The sequence below is a fragment of the Columba livia genome, chromosome 12, assembly GCF_036013475.1.
Source record: "Columba livia isolate bColLiv1 breed racing homer chromosome 12, bColLiv1.pat.W.v2, whole genome shotgun sequence".
Lineage (NCBI taxonomy): Eukaryota > Metazoa > Chordata > Aves > Columbiformes > Columbidae > Columba > Columba livia.
The window spans coordinates 20,173,388-20,188,097 of NC_088613.1; the positions used below are offsets into that span (position 1 = coordinate 20,173,388).

Genomic DNA, 14,710 nt, shown 5'->3' on the forward strand with positions numbered 1-14,710 from the left:
CTGTGGCTGGGGCATTGGAACATTTTTTGGAGAGCATGCTCTGATACCAGCAATGGTACAAACAGGACCCCAAAACCAGTAAAACAGCCTGAGGAAAGGCTTTATGGTGAGAGACACATAGGATGCATGGTTTGAATTAAGCACAAAGCTTGAGAGGGCTCTTGAGCACAGGTCTAACCTAGCAAAACCATCCTACAAAAGGAAAGGACTCTTGCAGCTGGAGGAAACATGTTCAGCCAGAGTCAAGTGCTAGAAGCTGAAGCAAACAGGTTCAAATGGGAATAGGAGGGGTGCCACAACCATGGGATTCATTAGTCATTGAATCTACGTGAAAGATCTTCACACTCTGGAAGTGCTTGAACGAAGATCCACCGTCTTTGTGAAAGAAGAGCTTTAGACGAGCAGAAGCCAAGAAGCTACTGGCTTCTGTACATGCAGAAGCACATGAAACACTGGCTTGTAATATGTACAGAGAGATCAGAGGCACCAGCCTGGTTCAGCAACTGCTGGTGCTATGGCCCAGATTGATCCTTTTGGGGCTAAACACGTCACTGAGGTGCCTTCTGCAGCTGGTGGGGAGAGACAGCCAAGTCCAAACTGCAGCTCCTCCTGTGGAAGATGTCCATTGCCCTGCGGCATCACCCCATCTCTTCTGGCCGTGGAAGGATCTTGGGGAATGTGTTGGAAAGTCTGAGGGTGACTGAAATCCCCCACATCTCAGGGACTTCTCACCTCGGTCCCTCCCTATTTGCTCCTGCCCTTTGCTACAGGAGCCTAATCTTCCTCAAGAATCTGGGACAGCCGCAGCGGGGAAGCACACGCTGAGATTTTTGAGGTTTTTTTCAGCGTCAGGAGACGGCTACCAGGGGAGATCTCATGGAGTGAAGAGCAACCCCCCAACACTCAGCCTATGTCAGCGCAAGCCCAGCCGCCCAGCACCCCGCAGCCGGTAAAAGCCCCGCCGAAGCAGGACTCTGAGTCATACCCTGGCCATCACAAAGACAAGAATGAGATCACATTCAAAATTAATATATATTTTTATTGAATAGTTGCTCTAAGTGGGCTTGTGAAGCCACTCATAGAATTACTTCTTTCACCTCAGCAGTGGTTCAGTAACAGTTATCAGCTTTGCAAGAGAAGAAAACCGAACAGAAGAGGGTGCATTAAAATAAATAGGTTATTTTTTTTCTTATCTTTAAAATAAACTTTTCAAATAAATACTTTGGTTTTTTATTTTTTTCCCTTAAAAGGTACAAGACTATTGTCAAAAAACAGCCATCAGGTTACAAACATATATTATACCTTATAGAAAGGAACCCGAATAAAGACAGCCAGGGGAGGGGTCTCTTTATACACTGTACAGAATGCCTTTGTACCAATTAAATGGAGAATTAGAGGGTTCGGTTCTTGGTACGAGACTCTCCTTCGAAGCCAAGGGTGATCCGTCTTCTAAGGAGAACTTTGTGCTGAGGACACCTGGGGAGGCAGGAGGCTGTGGAGCCACCGCCTGTCTGCAGAGCATCGCAAAGGGCTGAGGGAACCGCTGGGAAAGGATGGGCAGAGGGGACGGGGAGGGGGGAAAGGGGCTCTGTTGGGTCTGTGACGGCTCCAGGACAACCACACACCTCTCGGCTGGTGCTGTTGGGACAGAGGGTGTGAGAAACCTTCTCTCCCAAAGCCCAGGCCAGCTCAACAGGGTGGGTTTGGTTCTGCTCATGCTGAAGCCCTTTCAGGAGCTGCAGGAAGGTGCAGCAGGAGAGAGACCCAGCAAGAGACCTCGCATGGCTTCCCCTTGCCGGCACTCCCACGGAGGCTTGTGATCCCTTCCCACCCATCCAACATCCCTCTTGCCTGCAGTCCCCCTGCAAAAGGACCATTCAGCCTCCCTGGCTTATGTCCCCAGGGGATTCTTCCGCAACATCACCCCAAGCAGGACAACAGATCTCATCTGCGCAAGCTCCCTACCTGCACTCTGGGAGAAAGAATTTGCAAGAGATCCCAATGCTCACTGAGAAATACCCTGAAGCAGACTAAGCCCAAAGACATCACATCTCTGGTTTGGCCACATGGACTAGATGCCAACCAGCAGCTTCCAGCTGCTGCAAGCATCCCGCAGGTCTGGGTTCTGCTGCCTCCTTGAAGGGGACAAGCCTGAACTGCATCCCATTAAAGACCAAGAATGGGCTTTGGGGTGGAGGCGCATCCCTTATCTACTTTCCTCACATGCTGATCACAAAAATTAGACCTTCCAATATCTGAAGACCTCCCAGCTTTCTCCAGCCTTGAAACACCCAAGGGCCAGAGATAGAAAACTAACAAAGCGGGTGGTGGAAACAGCAAGTTCAGGGCATGGTGTGTTCTTTCCCTGTGCAAACCTTGCAGCAGTTCCTCTCACCGCCCTGCTCATCCCTCCTTATTGCACTAAAGCACCTGTTTATAAACTGTTATTCTGTGCTTTGACAGCTTTTGGTCGATGACACTTGACCACCAGCCATTGGGTTCACACATGGGAATGAGGAAGAGTTAACTGAATGGGATTCTATGGGAATCTGAGAGTAGAGACCCAGAGAGTTTCCCCCCTATTCTTTGAGGTACTTGGTTGGCACTGATGTTTCTCAGGGATGCGTGGACAGCAGCCCAAGGACCACTTCTGCCCTTCCACAAGGAGGGTGGGATGGGAGGGAAACTCCACCTTTGTCCTCAGTGACCCCTCCTTACCAGTGCTGGGACTGATCTTGTTTGCCAGTCAGCAAGGAGAGGATTTGGACCAAGGGAGGCCTTGGAGAAAGCAAATACCAGCAGGAGCTCTAGTGTGGATGGAGCTTTGTTGGTCTGGGTGGGAAGAAGAGGTGCCTGCATGGGGAGCAGAGCAGGGGGAGCTCAGGTCCTGCTCAGTAGCTCCTGCCTCCTCCTCCTTTGGCCCTGCAAATTTCCTGGCAAAGGAGCCCACAACCGGTAGGGACACAACACAGAGAAATGTTCCCTTGCAAAGTGGCTCCATCCTTGTCATGTCACAGGGGCACAGGGAAAACAGAGGACTCAACACGTGACTCTCCCAAAAGAAAACCAAAAAAGACACGTCAGGACAGAGAGAAACCCAAACTGCCAGGACAAGCAGCTGCAAACAAACATCTGGAGCAGATGTTATCTGACTCATTACAGGGTGGGGCAGGAAAGGGGCTCACAACCCCAACCAAAATTGGAGTCCTCTCTGCAGGGAAACCAAACTATCTGGCAGCCAGAGACAGGGAAGGAGCAGGATGGATCTGGTTTGAAGATGTGAGAAAAAAACATGATCAGAGGCTGGCCACAGCCTTCCTGACACCTGAGATCAGCGAACCAGAGCTGGCCTCTTTGGACAGCTTTCGGCAAATCCTAACCTGTCCCTTCTGCGGAGAGCAAGGAATTGGAGCTCACCGAGTCCCCCCCAGACGGAGTGGGGATCAACGTGAAGCCACCTGCCCCTGCAAGCCGTGTAGGGGCCAACAGCTCTACACTTCTCTAGTCCACACAACTGCAAGGATGTGGCTTTGCCTTTTGCCCTTAACACAATCAAACCAAAGCCTTGCGCTGGTCTGACACCCCTCAGTGCCCATCTGGGGCTCCCCTGCTCTCAAGTTCCCTTTTAAATGTTCCATATTTCATAAAAGATATCTCGCAGGTCTTTCATTTCTTGGAGATAAGACGTTCAAGAGACCTGGCTGGACTCCTCAGCCCCGCACCCAGGCTATGGCAAGATTCCCTGGTCGAAATGGGACTTCCGCACCGACCCAGAAAAATCCCATTAGGTAGAAGGCTACTGGCAGGCGTCCTGGCCTCCTACCAATTACCAAAGGTAAATACGCTGCAATAGTAGCGCAGGGCTCCGCCTCGCTCTGCTAGCGCCAAGCAAAACTGGCTCTGGGGAGCTGATATGTGGACAACCATCTTCTCATCCTACAGGTCCCACACCTGGGGGAGGTCACTCCGTGCCTGCATGACTTCGGAGGCTGTGAAAATGATGAAGCTCCTCGTGTTGAGTCATTCCACCATCAGGAGAGGAAGCAATGAGTTGCAAAGATACAGAGGTGGTAACTAAATTTACAAGGAGGATTCATTTAAAAAGGAGGAGAAAAAAAAATCTAAGTAGAGCAAGTTGGAAAATTCTGTTCATTAGTTTTCTTTAAAAAGTTTCAATGAACTATTTCACATTCTCATTCAAGTGAGACAGTTCCTCAAACCTTCAGTGAAAATGAGACCTTTTTTCCCTAAAAAAAAGTTTTCTATTTTTTGGGAAGAAGGAGTTTAATCAGCACCAATAGAAAAGTGAACCAAGTGTCCAAAAGGAAGAGTTGCCTCTTGGTGGAAGTCTCTCCCCCAAATATCACTCAGAAGTAGGGAGCCAAGCAATTATTGGCATGTGGATAAATATGTTTGCAATGTATTTCGTAACTGCTGCCACAAAGACACGGACTGATCTTATGGGGGTACACACACCTACAGGGCATCCTCCGAGAAAGTCATTGCCTTAAAACCCAAACGATTTCAGGGTCCAGAGCTGGCCTCAAAGGATGTGCAAACCACACAGACATGGTCCTCTCCCTTTTCAATGCCAGGAGATCCTCACTGTAACCCAGAGCATCGTCCTGAATTCCCCACAGCTTACAGAAATGGGTTCTCCACCCTTGGTCAGAGGAACCATCTTTCTACATCCCTGCTCAGGCTCTAGGTGAAATCGGGCTGAGGATTTCGGTCATGACTGTTACGTGGCCCAGGCACAAACTTCGCACCAGGGATGGGATTCATCTTCCCTTCCATGAGGAACTGGGAGTTCAGTGTTTGAGCCCCATTTGTGTCAAGGGGAGACAGGCACCACCAGACTATAATTTAATGAATAATGTTTTCAAGGTGGGATGAATCACCCACTGGAACCGCTTTTCTCAGCAACAGAGGGAGCTTGGATCAGCTGCAATTTTCAGATAGGAAATGTATGGAAAGAGGAATCCCATCGTGAGAGTCTATGTCCTGCCTCACCCCACAGGCCGCACCAATCCTGACCTTCTCTCTGCCAAGCAGAGGCCGCCAGAGCAACCTGTAAACCCCTCTCCCAACTACCCAGGAACTATAGGTCTAGGATTAGCAATTAACAGACTGGGAAGTCACCTTCCAGCATGTGCAAGTGTACCAGGAAGCCAAACCTTGCATCTGGCACCATTCACAGCAGTATCATGAATATTATTAGTAATAGACCTAGCCATCCTAACGTTATATTTATATATACAAAAATAGATCCACAGAACTCTACATAAAGAGGTGGCTGAAGGAAGGTGATGGATGAGCCCTGGATGGCAGGGCTGTGGAGGACACCAATGGACATGTTGCATATATTTCTCCAGGGGAACCATTTGCTTCCCTCTGAACACACACACTTCGGAGTGGGGACAGGCAGGCAGAGCTGAGCACCGAGACATCATCCCAGCCCCAAGCTTCCCTGACCAATTGGCCAATGTCAGCAGAGTCACAACTGAGAGCTGGTGCCGTGTGTTGGCAAGCGGAATGGGGCTGAGTCCTGGACCTTCCCCCAGCCACAACGATGAGTTGGGCTTTTTATCATCCCAACAAGTAAACCATGAAGCCCTGACCCTGATTGGTGTTTCCTCCTGGTCTGCAGATAGCCCAGCCCTGGGGTTTGGTTCAGACCCATCTCCGGTTTGCCGCAGGCAGCCACCAGTGCAGAACACCCTTCAGCAGTGCCAGCAGGTTTGCCTGCCGGCATGACGCTGGTGTTGGTGTGACACACAGGTGGGCCAAGGAAAGCGAGGTGAGGACTCACAGGCAACTTCTGCAGGGAGGGAAGGTGGGGCTCCCATCTTTCAACACCCCCTTCTGCTCTCTGTTTCCCTCCAATCCAAAGCAGGTGCTGCAGAAGTCCCCGCTGGGGAGTTGCCCAGGACCGGCACAAGGTGACAGGGAGAGCAGGGTGAGAGGCAGATGCTGACAGTTGGGTTTGGGGTATTTTTTCTAAAGTGAATTCAGTGCTGGTGGAAGGTACCAGACTGGGGCTCTTGGAGCTCAAGCACAGAGCCAGTGCCCGTGGCATCTCCTCTGTGGTGGGATGGAGCTGGGCGGCATCACCCACCCACCAGGGTTTGTGGCCTGGAGGTAGCCCTTCAAGGCATCGAGAAATGAACGGCAGTTTCAAACCAGCTTCTTGTTCTCAGCTAAATCCCAGAGGGGACCTTTCCCTCACTGCAGTCGGGCAGAAGCGAGTGGGCTAGGCTGCCTCCAATAGCTCCATCCTCTGCCAGAAGGTTTCTAAAGCTTCCCACACCTTCCCTTCCTCTTTGAGACAGAAAAATACAATGCCACCTCATTTTGAAGCTAGATTGCTTCTCCCAGCAGCTTCCAAGCCCAAAGGGAAGCCACTGCCACCAGTGGGACCCTGCCGCACCCCGACCCCTTGGGGAAAGCAGACCTACAGCCATGTGAGAGTAGAGAGGCCCCCCACAAAAAGTGCTGGAGAGAGATAAAGAGAGAGAGAAGGAGGTCTGGCTCCTGCAGAGGGGATGTGTTGACCTGCCTCTTCCCCTCATCGGAAAGGACCACACCATGGGGTAGCGTCAGCTCCTAAAACCCTCTGACAGCGAGCCCCAAGGACCCGCCGGGTGGCCCTTTTCCGTGGGCCACGGCCAGGGAGGGCACCCGCAGCTCCCTCTGCCTCTCCTGGTCCCTCCACCCACATGTGCAAAACCATAATTTCCCACCAGCTTGGTGCCAGCTCCCCTGGCCATCCGGCTGCCTTCCTGCTCCCAGAGGCTGAGGGACCACCAGTTCACCCATGTCATTCCCAGGAGCTGATGGTGATTAGGGGAGAGCGCTGCAGAGCAGAGGGAGCTGAGAGAGGAGGGGGATGGAGGGGAGAGGAGGAGGAGGAAGAGGAGTAGAGCCTGCTTCTCCTCCCCGGGAGGGTCATACCGGCTTATCCAGCGTCTTGGGGAAAGGTGTGCCGCTGGAGGAGGAGATCTTTCTGCAGACCGTATTGGTGTGGCTCTGGCAGCGGCAGCCGGGTCGTTTCAGGTTGTCATAACCCCGCTGACAAAGTTTGAGGCACCCCAGGGTAGGAAAGTAGCAGCAGAGGCAGGGCATGAGGAGAGAGAGGAAGCTCATGGCAGCCCAGCGGGCACAGCAGGACCCCGGCCCGCAGGAGCAGGGGTCGTCAGCGCAGGTGTCCTCGTCATCGGTGGAGCAGTGGTAGAAGAGACCCTTGACACAGCAGAGGCAAGTCCCGTAGTCGAGGAGGCTCTCGGGGGAGCAGAGGCAGCGCTGGTTGCAGAGCCAGCAGGAGGGCAGGCTGCGGGCGGCCGTGCAGCGGGCACACTTGCATCGCCCGCACTCCTCGCAGATGAAGAGGTGGCCGGTGTGCAGCGTGGGCTTCTCCGCCACCCCCTTCAGCGGTGACTCCTCCGGTTTCAGCTCGCCGGCCCGGGGCTGCGTCCGGATGAGGGAGTGCCCGGAGTGGGAGGGCGTGAGGCTGCTCAGGAGGCGCTGGTCGGAGGCGGTGGTGCTTTGGGAGACGGAGCTGGCTGTGCTGGAATGGCTCATGTGCTGCTGCAAAGGTGGCATCTGGTGCTGTTGGCTGTGGCTGCGGTGCAGATCCTGGAAGGTGGAAGACACCAGGCGGCCCTGGGACCACTCTTGCTTGTGTGGTGGCTGGGACAAGGATGGGTTGGAGCGGGCTTGCTGGAAGCAGACAGCTGGTCTCTCCACGTAGTTGTTGCTGGCACGGATGGAGCGGATTTGGTCAATGGACAGGACCTGCTGGAAGTCCTCAGCGGGTGGGTCCATCGTCTCGTCACAACTGAGTTCAGCCACACTGGAAGAGAGCTGCATTTCCAGGAGTGAGGAGACCCTGCGGCATCAGGGCACATCTAAAAATCCTAAAGGATGGGGCAGGAAGACAGAAAACATTTGTGTTACATTTTATAATGGATCCATCCACACAAACCAGGAAGCAAACACTGGCTTGAGAGCTCCTAATGAAGTTGTTTCCAATAATGAGACTCGAAGTACTTCTGTGCCTGGGGAGACTTAGCCTGGACATGTCCAAACAGCAAGGGCTGTAAGATCTGTCACCTGAAACAGGTAGACGCAGCACCCACCTGTGCTTTTGAGCTTTTTTGCGTCCTTCCAGAGGATTTCCTACCCCTTGCCACTCCATCTGTCCTCCCTGTCCTTCCCCAGGGGAAAGTGACGGCCCTCTCTAGAGGAGGGGAAACGTGAAGCCGTGACTTATCCAGAGCCAGTGACAGAAATGGGAACAGCATCTCCTCTGGAGCAGCAGACTCTGTTTTGGGGCTTCCCAGTACACCCCAGCACCCTACCCTGTACATACCAGGGGCACAGGGCTGGAGGGCACCTGAACACATATAATTTCAGGCAGTATCAGCAACAAATCTCAACTAATGAGACATGTGCTCAGTCAGGAACAGGCCAAGCCCACAGACTCCCTAAATCCCGGCGATTCCCACTGCAGTGTCCCATTTTCCCATGTGCAACCCAGCAGCAGCCCAGGAACCCGTTTACCCCCATCACGAATACTGAGAAGGGCAGGTTTCTCTACAGCCCCAGCACAAACACAGGGCAAAGCAGGGAAAGCAGACTCTGCAGCAGGCAAGCCCCATCTTGCTCCTCGTACCCAGGCTGCTGCGCTGTTTGCTGTTGTTTTCAGGAAATGGCACTTCCGAGTCTGCGGCGCTGGCAGCGGCGCCTGCTTGGTCCAGAGGGAAGGTCAGGACCGTCTGAGGGCTGTGGGATGGGGCAGGGAGGATCCCTGTATCCCACAGCTTCCCCCCACCCCCAGGCAGGTTTGACCTCATGGCATTAGCACCATCACCAAACCCTCGGGCTGCCAGACTTTGCCGCTGGCGTCTGGGTGAAACCTCCGCAGCGCTGGGCGAAGGGACAGGCAGGAGTGGGTCTGCAACGGAGCTGGGGCTTGGCCCTTAGGAGGGAGGGCGGGAGAGAAAAACAGCGCACAGAAGCCGTTCGTTGCATGCCAGACCCCAGCAAAGAGCTTTCCCCCCTGCACTTCCAGCCCAGTTTTCAATATCAGATACGTGCTTTCCGTGCGCAGCCAACTTCCCCAGGACAAAGCCATTCTCCTCTGGCAGCTCAAATGAGTGATCCCTCAGTGACACAGATATTGTCACGGTGCCCGGGCCCGCAGGAAGACTCTGTTTCAATAGGAAGCTCCCCGCCGGCGTTGCACATGGTCAGCAGGCCAGGCGGCCAGCAGCAGCTTTCAAGTAGGTGAGGGGCCACAGGTAGAATCTGCTCATGCAGCAGAGAAAGGCAGAGGGAAGATTGATTTTCATTAGCTAGGCTGACCTTGAAGGGCAGGGGAAAGCAAAGGCAACTTACTTTGACTGTTCAAGCAAGATCTGGTCTCTCCCATCCCCCTTCCCCGGAAAGAAAAGGCAACTGATCTGCTTAGATTTGGGTTTTTCCTGTGCATGGAGCCCACTTGCCATCCCTTCCATGTGATCTCAAGTGAGATGCTCACCCCACCCAGGGAGATGCGGTGGTGAGTGAGTGGCTCTCCCAGGACACCCATAGTTGATTTGGACACCGATTTTTTTAACAGAACTACCAAGGTAAATTAGGAGGGCACAGCTGACCCAGGGAAGGTTTTGTGAGCATGCTGCCAGGATGAGAATGGGCCACAGAGGCGAAACACCCTCTTGTGATCTGTTACCTGCTTCCACTGAGCTCCTCACCTTGGAAGGTCTTACTACAGCACAGGCTGTTGACCTGAAGCCCCCTGGACCCCTGAAGAGAAAGGACACATCTCAGCCTGCAGCTAGGACCGTGCAGGAGGGAGCAGAAAACAGCCTCAGCAGGTTCCCACATCCCTCATGACCCAGATCCCACCTTGGGGTGGGATTGTTCAGGGGACGATGCTGATTTAAACCCAGGGAGGAGCTGCTCACATCTGGGTGTCCATCCCCTCTAGCCTCTGTGCTGGGACTTGGCAGTGTTTGGGCATTAGGACTTAGCCAGCGAGTCTCTGGTGATGTTCCCATGTGGGGCTTGAACCAAGGCGGGACCCAAAGGGAGAAGAGGGTGACCCGAGGCAGCAGAGGGTCCCACTGCGATGGAGGCAGTGAAAGTGGGAGATGAAGAGCAGCCAAAGGGCAGACCCAGTACAGCTACACCCAGTCCTCTATACAGCTCAGAAGACACGAGGAGACCTATGAGCCATGCTTAGGAAGGAGGAGATGCACAGGGGACACCACGAGGACGAACAGAGCCGTGGGGACAGCAGACAGAGAGAGAAGCTGGCAATCAGGCCATGCAGTGCAATGCAACCTGGACACTTAGAATCTGTGTCCAGGGTTTGGTTTGACACAGCATCCTGGGCAAGACAGGTCCTGGGAGGACCCCCAGCACTGAACCAGGACCTGAATGCTCCTGGACCTATGAAACCCCCAGGCACAGGGCTTAGACACGGACCCAGATTTGCCGGCTAAGGGGAGGCAAATGTCTCTCTGGGATCCAAGGGTACATGAGCTAGAGGATCTGAGGGTCCTCCAGTCCAGAGGGATGGGAAGATGAGGAACTGAATGACCAGAGCTGGGACCCTGCTCTTGCTTCTTCCCCCGACTCTGGGGGAGCCCAGTGTCCCTGATTCCCTCCCAGCCCTCCCTGCTCCAGCCCCATGCCAGGGCTGCAACCAGTGCATATCCCCAAGGGTCTGACCATCCCCAAGGCACTGCCGTACCCTCCTTGCCTACCTACCCATCTGGGGGAGACCAGGGCAGCCTGTCCCCAGCCTCCTCCTCCTCCTCCTCACATCCTGCCTGCCAGGCAGGCATGCCACCCGGAAACTGGGCGAGCTTTATGGCCGCCAGCAGCCCCAAACACATAAAGTTCGTGTAATAATGGGCCAGAGGAGGGATCGTAAAAGCAAATGATTTACAGTGTGGAGGTGGCTTCAAGCTGGAGATGAGCTGCACAGGGCTCCCAGGTGGGAGAAAAAGGTTTTTTCCCTCTGGAGGGACCCCCTCACCTGGCCCCGGGTGCTGCGGGGTGGAGCGGGTCAGTGGCAGGAGGCTGATTCCCAGCCCCTCTACCCGCAGCCCACGCGTGGCGCGGAGCCGGGCTGCAGCCCCCCATGCCCAGCCCCACCGTGTGCTGGCTCCTCCAGCCCTCCCTGCAACACAGCCCACGCGTGGCTTGGATCCGGATCCGGATCTGGCCCGCAGCCCCCAGCCCCACTGTGCCCACGGCCCACGCATTTCCAGGATCTCTGAGCACCGCCGTGCATGCAGCCCCTTCGTGTTCCGGACGCCCCAACCCCGCTGTGCACACAGCCCACGCGTGACTCTGACCCACACCCAGCCCCTAGCCCCACTCGACGCGTGTCCCGGACCCCATCCCCACCGCACAAGCATGGACCCCCAGCTTCAGCGCACATTCACAGCCCGTCCAGGGACCCCCGTCCTCTCGGCAAACAGCCCACGCGTGTCTATACCCGTCCCCCCCGCGCTGCCCACGCAGACCCCCCTGCCCAGCCCCGCCGCGCACACCCCACGCGCGTCCCCTTCCCGTCCCGCCACCGCTCCGGGCGGACTCACCCCGCCGCCGCCGCCTCCGCCGGTCCATCCGCCCGCGGAGCCCCGAGCCCGGCCGGGGCCAGCCCCGGGGCACCGGGCGGCCCGGAGCGGGGCTGCTCAGAGGCGACCGGCGGCAGGCATAGACCCGGGGCACCGCCCGCCCCCCCGGCCCCGCAGCCGGACCGTGCTCCGCGCCCCGGGGAGCGGGAGCGGGGCCGGGCCGGGCCGCCGGCGGGGGCAGCGAGGGAGAGCCCGGGAGGGCTGCCCGGCTCCGGTTTGTGAATGCAGGCTGGTCCCCGGCGCTCCTTGTGAATGGGGGCAGCGTGGAGGATGGGAGGGAGGGAGGGATTTATCGCTGCCCATTCGCATCTCTCTCTCTCCCTCTCTCTGCCGTTCGCCTTCCCGGAGCTGGAGCTCTTAACGCTTACCCCAGTGGCGTCATCCCGCTGCAATGGAATCGGCCCATTAGCGGTCCCCATAGAGCCCTGAGCATCCGCTCCCCAGATAATGACTGCAACGGAGCCGAGAGCAGCGCCGGGGCTGCGGGATGCAGCAGGCACTACTTAAACATTTCCGTCTGCCTCAGGCTGCGCTTCCCCCCCTGCGCCCACCGGGACAGCCCACCCTGAGGCCCCGCCGCCCCCCAGCCCATCATCCCCCATGGGGACATCTGTGGTGGCCATCCTGCCGGCCTCAGTCACAGGGTCCGTGCTGTATCACTCGTAGGATGGGTTCGGTTCAGTTCAGCGTGACACTGTGGGCAGGTTGTGTTAGGAGCGTTCTGGGTCTGGCTGCAAAGGGCCCATATGGACTATTGGGCTCTGTCACCTTGGGTGCCTCACTTGACCTGTAAGTCAGTGTGAAGTGGATGCAGTCACCTTCTGCCCTGCCTCCCAGGCATCTCAGGAGGCACTGGTAGGAGCCCAGATGTCGTTCACCCCTGATACTACCAAAAAAGTCCAAACTAATACCCGAATTAGATCCTGTAAAAGAAGCTCAGGGCAGACAGGCTGGAAAGGGGTTTTTCTGTACTGAGATCCACAGAACCAGTCCACACACATCCCATTTTCCCAAGAACAAAAACCTCAGGCTCGAGGTCCAAACAAGACCTGGATCTTCTGACCCAGGCATTTCCTTGAGTCACTGTGTGCTCCTGCCTTGTGCTGCTTTCTTTAAGGCAATAACTGCTTCTCAGGAGCACTGAGGATCCTTGTAATACCCCTTGGCCTCATTTATAAATAAACTGGACCTGGTTTTACAGCCCCAAAGACACAAGTCCTCTCCTTGGGGACACTGGACATTGGCTATGGATCTCACCACAACTCCCACTCTCACTTTATTCCTCAACATTTCCAGGCTGGTCATCCATCCTTTCTGGTAGTGTTCGCTGGATGAGCAAAGCAACACTACCAGCTCATGGAGGGCTAAGAACCTGTCTTGAAGAAGTGAAGCTGAAGCGATCAAGCCCTCAACCATCCCAGCTGAGTCCCTTGCAGATCAGCCATGCTGTGCCGGTGTTCTCTGCCAATGGGCAGTGCAGGGTCTGGGTCTGAGAGCAGGCAGAGGGGGGAATGGGAAGGAAGAGAAGAAGCCTGAATACAAGTGACAAAACCAGCTCTGCCGCTTGTTGCCCTAACAGATGGGAATAAACCAGGATGATCCCACTGACCTCATTGGCTCCCTCCCAGCTGATGCCAGCAGAAGCACTGGAGTCCTCCCCAGGAGGGGCCAGTGACCCTACTATCCCAGCTGAGCCTTTCCAGGCTCGTTCTTAGGCATTTCTAGGCTGAGTGTTTCTCCATCTCCACAGAATCCCACCAGTGATGTTCCTCCAAGAGGGCTTTCTCCAAGAGGAATGAGTCCCTGACAGCATTCTTCAGCCTCAGATATGGCTCAGAGCCTTAATGCTGCATCCCTCCGTGCTCCCACGAGCCCCTCCTCTTCTCCCCATCGCTCTCAGCTCCCTCTTTAAAGGCGCAGAAAGGATCTGAATTGCCCAATTCCCAGCGACCGACAGCTGACTGTGAGCACCTGACTCCTAAAAGCACATGTGCTGTCCTCCCTTTCTCCCAGCCCAAATCTATCACTCCCACCTTGAGGTGCCAGTGATTCAGGCTTCCCTCCGCTGGCTCACAGCATCCCCAGCGCAGCAGCCTGCGTCGTGCTCAGCCAGCGCTGCTTTATTCCTCGCCCGCTGCCGAGGGAGGGCCAAAAAGGCATGAATGCAGATCTTGAGACAAGTGGGAGGGTGGGAAGCAGAGGGAGAATAGCAGCCTCCTGGTGAGTTAGTGACCGCAGCATCTCCAAAGAGGAGTCCTGGGAACACAAACGCGTTCGCAAAGCAGAAAAGTTCAGAGCTGCTCCCAAAGGAAAGGGTCTGGGTTAGAACCTCCGGCAGGTTGTCAGAGGCTTTTTGACTGTCGGAAGAAGGATATGGTCCCCTGACAGTGCACAGCTATGATGTGCCATGTGTGAAGGTGTGAGACTCTCAGATTTATTACAGTCTCTCACTGTGCGGGGTCTGTGGGAGTGAGCAGCTGCCCTGACAGGGGGATTTCACATGCCCCCAGCACTGTAACAGCTCACACTGTGCCTCACACACCCACCGCTGCCTCTGCTTCCTCCCAGCCACTACCTGCAGCTGATTCCAGCTCCTCTTAACTGGCCTTTTGCACTGATCGCACTCCTCCTCCCAGTTTGAATCCACCACCTTTTAACCCCTTGGGGTCCTGTCCAAAGGGACAGGGGAAGAGGCAGCTCCCAGGAGTCCCATTCTTTGCCCTTATTTTAGATGCTGCCAGCATGTCTCCTGCCCAGGACAGCTGATAGCACTGACATGCAGACACTGAGATGGCAGCAGTGCATCCCCATGTTCCCAGCTCCAGCTGAGCCCTCTCAGTGAGCTCTCAGTGCCTGTTGCGGATCTCTGCCTTGGGGGACCCTCACCCCTGGCAGTCCCCACAGGTCACCAGCAATTCCTCCCAGCTTTGCTCTTTCCACTCCCCCTGCACATCCCAAACACCTCAAAAAAGGTGAGGAGCTACACGCCTTCTTTCCCCTCCTCCAAAAGTGTTTCTCTAGATACACACACATGTTCACAAAAACAAAAGAGCTAA

General features: G+C 55.3%; 1 protein-coding gene across 4 annotated transcripts; it reads right to left on the reverse strand.

Annotated features, from left to right (window-relative positions):
* Positions 1 to 1,018: 1,018 nt before the first annotated feature.
* On the reverse strand, positions 1,019 to 13,881 carry SPRY3 (sprouty RTK signaling antagonist 3). 4 transcript variants are annotated; one of them, XM_065028108.1, is made up of 3 exons: positions 11,616 to 12,005; positions 9,756 to 9,807; positions 1,019 to 7,916 (listed from the first exon to the last, which is right to left on the reverse strand). In XM_065028108.1, the coding sequence occupies exon 3, from the start codon at positions 7,867 to 7,869 to the stop codon at positions 6,949 to 6,951; it is 921 nt and encodes a 306-aa protein (XP_064884180.1). In that variant the 5' UTR covers positions 7,870 to 7,916; positions 9,756 to 9,807; positions 11,616 to 12,005; the 3' UTR covers positions 1,019 to 6,948. The 4 variants fall into 4 exon arrangements, with proteins under 4 accessions (XP_064884180.1, XP_005498102.1, XP_005498101.1 ...); XM_005498045.4 differs by lacking the exons at positions 9,756 to 9,807; positions 11,616 to 12,005 and adding an exon at positions 13,688 to 13,881; XM_005498044.3 differs by lacking the exons at positions 9,756 to 9,807; positions 11,616 to 12,005 and adding an exon at positions 12,023 to 12,172.
* Between the last annotated feature and the right edge of the window lie 829 nt (positions 13,882 to 14,710).

Excerpts from the sequence above, each read along its gene's own strand:
- SPRY3 (XM_005498045.4), bottom strand. The coding sequence starts at position 7,869 with ATGCAGCTCTCTTCCAGTGTGGCTGAACTCAGTTGTGACGAGACGATG.